The 6,304-nt window shown below is 42.9% G+C and overlaps 1 protein-coding gene across 1 annotated transcript; it reads left to right on the top strand.

The window, feature by feature from the left end:
• Positions 1-471, top strand: LOC134180772 (uncharacterized). The gene has a single exon (XM_062647959.1). It carries the CDS (start codon positions 1-3, stop codon positions 469-471), a length of 471 nt encoding a protein of 156 aa, XP_062503943.1.
• Positions 472-6,304: the final 5,833 nt, after the last annotated feature.

Below are 6,304 nucleotides of genomic sequence, written 5' to 3'. Positions count from 1 at the left end.
ATGCTCTTGGCAGCTTTCTGCCCGGGTTTATTCGGCTTTCTTAGAGTGGGAGAATTCACAGTGTCATCATTTTCGTCCTTCGAACATGCATCTCACCTCACATCTCAGGATATTACGACCGACTCTCACGAGAATCCATTCCTTGTACGTCTGCACCTCAAGTGGGCAAAGACTGACCTCTTCTGCTGTGGTGCCGATGTATATCTTGGACGGAGCGCTAATGACATCTGCTCGGTATCATCGTTCTTGGCATACATGGTTGACAGGAGTGCTCGTTCGGGGCCGTTCTTCATATTTATCGACAGCTGTCCTCTATCCAGCGTCAGACTGGTGCAAGAGGTGCAGCGGGCGTTGTCGTCAGCAGGTTTAGATTGCTCAGGGTATACAGGCCACAGCTTTCAAATCGGTGCCGCTACTACAGCCAAGGCTCTTGACATAGACGACTCTAGCATCAAGAAGTTGTTACAGTAAAACAGTAATTCGTTGGAGGCGTACATCAGGCATCTTGCACGATGGTTGAAACAATAAGGCTCTTAGCGTGTGTCATTACCGCTGAATGCATATAATACATCTGATGTAGACAGAACACAAGCAGCCTGGCGTAAGGATGTGGGGTCTTTTTGTAGAAACCATTCGGGCGATCGATGGAAAACAATTTTTCCTTACCTGCTTCCTGAAGGCTTGCTCCTGTTTGCTAGCTGCTGTCTGTCCTGTGGGACAGTCACCTAACCGTTCGTGACCTGCAGACTTATAGTACAGTTTCAAGTCTATTTATCGTACGTGGACCAAAGGTTTGCTCAAAGAACAAACCTCGTTTGAGCAGGGATCCGGGCCTAAAAGTACCGGTACCCTGAATCACAGAAACCAAACAAGTTGCGCATGCGCACACGACCAGAGTCTCTACGCTCGCGCCACGGCCATCTTTTCCGACCAGGCAAATGTGGTGCCGTGCAGGAACATCTTAACGAGTTAAAGTAAGGAGTCAAATGCGGTTTAAAGCAGTTAGTTAGACAGAGTTGACTCCACCCCCGGAACGTAGAGCGCATCGAAACGAAGTGTATATGCGTAGCCCTGCCGCCGCATTTGTGTCATTGCTCTCATAGTCTCTCTGAGAGGCCACGCAATTTTGATTTTTCCTGCCGTTCTACATCCGGTCTTCCTTGGTTATCCAACGTGAAATGCAAGGGAGCAGGGATCCGTGCGTATAAGTACCAGTTCCTTGAAAAACAGAACCAATAGCAAGTAGCGCATGAGCGGAGGCTCGAGATCTCGATCCTCGCGCCACGGCGACACTTTCCAACAAGGCAGGTGTGGGGCCGTGCAGGAACATCTCAACGACTGAAGGTAAGAATTCAAATTGTGCCAGCGCCATATGGCTGTGACGCTTTGCAGACTTACACAATTGAAATTGTGTTTGCTGTCTTTGTTGACAGCTGTCGATTCCTGTGAGTGCTTATGTATGTTCTGATCATGACTGAGGCTGGCAAACTAACATTAATGTCATTATGATGAAACCTTGTAATCATAATCGGAACACGTGTTGCCTTTACTGCTGTTTACTGTGTAATTGTTACATATCTCTATGTTAACGAAAGTAGGACGTTGCACTAAACAGTCATTACAATTTTTGATTATGACAAGGAGAAACAGAAGAAAGTCTAGTTTTTACCTTATTGACATGATAAATTGCTTAATGATTTTGTACAATGTATTTAATTGATGATATTACTGGATTAAATTGCAGCGATATCGTCAAAATTGTTTCTTTAATATTTCTATGCTACTTTTCAATGTTTGGTCTTACTTATTTTGTTACACTTTACCTTTATTGCATTTATATTGAGCATCTTCTATGATGTTTGGTATATGATTTGGTGTGTTGTCGTATTATTTACATTTATGTACTTACACTTGATAAATCCATCTACTACATGATTCTTTCTATGCATTCAGAGATGCTTGGGACTGTCTATATATATAACGGTTTATATAATATATATAACGGTTTATATAATATATATATATATATATATATATATATATATATATATATATATATATTTGTATATAATACAGATAACACAGATAACACATATCCGCCCTAAGGACGGAAGCACAAAAAGTCATAATAATTAGGCAGATAGTCACTAATCAGTCTTGAATTGTATTGCCATAAACGAACAGATAACTGTTCTTGAAATTGCCTGGAAGCTTGGCCCAGAGACAAGCCAAATGATAGAAGAGACTTCTTGACAATTGATCTCAACACCTCCAGACTATGTGCAGCCCACACTCCGTATGATTCCACCACAAGAGGATAAAACAAACAGCCATAACTGGAAACGTTAGCAAGATGGCGTTCATCTTTGTCCACTTCCCCAGCCACAGAAGCAGCACCAGATTTTATGGCAGCATTAATAAGGTGAGAGGGAGTGAACGAATTCCTCACGGAAATGTCGAAATAAGCAGCCTTGCCTAGGGAAAAGTCGGGATGGAAAACGTCACCTGGTCTTGTCATAGAATGAGAGGAACAGCGTTGTTCTCGACGTACATTGGAGTTGTCTAAGAGCAACCAGTGGAAGATGACGTCACATAAAGTATCATGTCGCTTAATCCGAAGAGGACCACAGCCAAGAGTATGGTCACCAAAAATGTCCAATTCATGACCGCACACACAACGGACTGAGTGTGGGGGTGCTGGAAAAACCGGAATTCCCAAACGCAAACGCAAAGAAGTCACAAATTCACGCGGAGACATGGCCAGGCCTAGACTTGAGTTGGGGATTGCCCTCAACCAAGCCCCCGCATGAGGATATGCGACAGCACAGAAACCTGCCTGTTCTCGCAGACTAACAAGGCTGACTTTAATGCTGGATCTCAAAGCATCATCCAGAGCCTTCTGGAAAGAATGTTGTGTAGAAGAAACAGAGGACGAGACAGAACTAGTAGGTGGTAAAAGACTTGCAAGATGTTGCCGGCATTGCACTTCACCAGGGAAAGAGGAAGAATGCTGAGTCCAATCATTTTCTTCATGTACCGGCATGAACGCTGAGTCATTAAGAAGACGGAGAGACAACTGCCGAGAAGAGTTGCAGCTGCCAACGAAAGTTGCAGATGAAGATCTAGAGGCCTCACTAAGACCTAGACCACCCAAACAAACTGGAAGAGTTGCCTGTTTCCATGCCAGGTCAGAGACCGAAGAAGAGGATAAAGCCTCTAAACTGTGATGAAGACCACTGTCAAACTGCATCAATACATCATTGCTCTTGAAGCCAGGAACCGTTCTAATGATGTGATTCAGCTTGCAAAGGCTCAAACAGCTCTGGAGAAGATGAAGCTCCACCTGAGGATCTTCTAAAGCTGTCAAACGGTCCTGCCAATCCAAAATCTTGTCCACTCGTTGGGAAACAAATTCAGTAACCTATGAGGAAGATCCATATACAGGACAACCAAGGAATTCAACACCACCATGAACCTGAACACTCCGCTGAATTTCAGTAGCAAATTTGGGGAAATTCTGATCTCCAGAGGGCCAAAAGACCTCACATTTGTTCAAATTGATATGAAGACCAAAGGAGGGACCCTTTTATAACAAGACATCCAAGAGACAAGCAACTGAAGCCCGCTGGCCAAGGAGAGAGCCATCGTTCAAATACCATAACTTCAGCTTCATATCTGGCAATGGACCCAGGTCATCCAAAAACTCCATAAGAACGAGGGAGAATAGTAGGGGACCAAGGGGATCCCCTTGTTGCACTCCTGCAGATGACTTGATCCAAGAATTCCCAAAATGCAACATGCCTTCACAATGGTAACAGCACGAGGACCATCCAAACAAGGCTGGGAACTCTTTACGTAGACGACTCAAAAAAGAAGCTCGAGAGCATTCATTGAAGGCATTTTTCATATCAATTTTCAGACAACACAAGTTGGGATCAGATCCATATCGAGCAATACAAGCTGATAGTGTGTGCACAGCAGCGTCTAAACCTCCTGGGACACCAACACCAACCTGACCATAAGACAAAAAGGTGTCAGGTAAGTCTTCTTTCACATCAGAACAGCGCAGACGGCTGACAAGTCGACGTAGGACCTCACCGACAGCTATAGGGCGGACACCACCATGCTTCTTCAATAGAGCAGTGAGACGTGCTCCACATAACCAAGGGCTATCCTAGGGTCAGCACGACCAGACAAAAGAAAATTTACGAAACAGGTCAAGTTCTCCAAAGACTGCTTGGCTGAAGGAGTTGTAGTACCAAGAATAGCATCAAACAAATGCTGAGACTTTAGTTGAGAAGCACCAGGGCTGGATGCTAGAGGAAAAGCTTGAAGTGAAGCCAGAACTGAATCCATACTGACAGATAGCTAAGGAGTGATATCACCAGAAACAGTTGGCAAGACATGCTATGGGTGGCGTTGATAGATTTCTTCAAGAACCTTGCTGTCATGAGGGCTGGCTATACCCAGAGAGCCAAGGCACCGCATGGCATCTCTGTAACGACCTTCTCTGGCATAAGCAAGCGCCCGTTTTCGATTAATCTGATCTACAGGCGAAGACTTGCAATTAGAAGACTGTCTACAATCAGCATTCAGTCTAGCCTCAAACCAAAGAGACTGAATATCACCAGAAGTCCACGGTTCTAGACGGGATAATAACAAGGATTTGACAGCAACACGCTTCTTCCGTCCTCCTCTTGGTGGGCATCTCAAAACAGCTTTAGGGAACATGTGAAGACGAGCGAGCATAGCCCCATAAACCACGGTATGTGGCATTCCTGAATTCTGTGGCAAGAACTTCCGCAAGAACAGGACGAACAGAGCGTGGAATATGGCCAATAGCCTTGACTTGTAGCAGAGAAACCTCTTGGATCAAAGACTCAAACAAGACAGCCTCCAAGTGAACGGGACACGCGAGGCTGCATGCTGCCTTGATTGATTCAAGAACAGGGTCTTCAAAATGGCTGATCTGATCAGTGAAAGGACAAGGTGAAGAATCTGAGGAAGCACCAGAGGCTGATTCACTTGTTACAGAATGACGCGAAGTAACATCTGTAGGCGCGCTAGCCAGATCGTGAGTCGACGCCATTCCAGAGAGCCAAGAAGACAGAAGAGGATCTACCATCAAACCATCACATCTAGGGCGACCAGGGCCTTGAGACCGTCGACAAACTTTCCAATGGGCAGAATAGGCGAAGCCACATTCAGAACAGAGACGCCGTTTGTGAGCAGACAAAAAAGACGCGGATGGAAAACGAGAGCGAGAGACGTGTTCCAAATGAATATGTTGCCAAAGGGAGTTACTGTTGGCGTACGAACAATGGCATAAGGGGCAAGAGCAACTCTCCAACTTTGACTCACAGGTGAGTGCGGTTTATATAATATATATAAATGTTTATCTAATATATATATATATATATATACCTATTAGGATATTATGTCAGTGTCAGCTACAGTGGGTAGTTAAACCGTTTTTATCATTTATTATTGCTCTTTTTGTTGCTGCTTGCCCATTTCGTGTGTGTGCTGTGTCTTTTCATTTGGGCTAAAGAAGTTATTGTTTTAGGCTGTTGATTTCGGTCGGCAAGCAGATAAGTGAAGGACTATCATTGGATATCTTACCCATTGCAAGCCCTTTTGTTGGTGTCTAGAAGAAACCTACACATTTATCTACCAAATAATGCAAGTCACACATATACGTTTGGAATGAATTTGTTGAGTTAATGTGGTCGTTAATTAATGTTAGATGTATTATTCGGCCCAAAATATGGAAGGGATGGTTTCTGTAAAGAAAGATTCATGATTCGTCCTATAACTGTAATAAATAATGAAATTTAAAGATTTGTGTCATTACCGCATATTTGGGTACGTTCAGTGTGTCTTTGATTTAAAGTAAAGTATATTGTAATAAAGGTAATTAAAATACCTTGTGCCTGAATTATCCTTGTATATGTTGTTCAGCAATCGATTGTGCACATTCTGCTAACCCAATAATTGGACTGTGCTACAAGTAAAGTAAAGTCACAAATTACAACAAGTGTTTACTTGATTTTCACTATATATATAATGTAACTGTTCATGCTTTATGACAGACTGTGTCAGGTTAAAGTGACTTCTTTGAAATGTTTGCCTAAAAAAGGAACCAAAATTAAATATTTTTTATTAAATATGTATTTAGTTTTTTCTTTAAAACAGTTTTGCAATATTGATGCTCCTTCGTGATTAATTTTTTTCTTAAAACAATTTGTTTTCATAAGGTTGATTGCTACAGACATTAATGTGATTGTTGTTTTAGTTCACACAG

This window comes from Corticium candelabrum, chromosome 6 (assembly GCF_963422355.1).
Source record: "Corticium candelabrum chromosome 6, ooCorCand1.1, whole genome shotgun sequence".
Lineage (NCBI taxonomy): Eukaryota > Metazoa > Porifera > Homoscleromorpha > Homosclerophorida > Plakinidae > Corticium > Corticium candelabrum.
The sequence above is the reverse complement of the archived record's forward strand: the minus strand, read 5'-3'. Positions and strand labels throughout refer to the sequence as shown.

Bases quoted from the DNA above. Each gene is read 5' to 3' on its own strand.
- LOC134180772 (XM_062647959.1), top strand. From the start codon at position 1: ATGCTCTTGGCAGCTTTCTGCCCGGGTTTATTCGGCTTTCTTAGAGTG.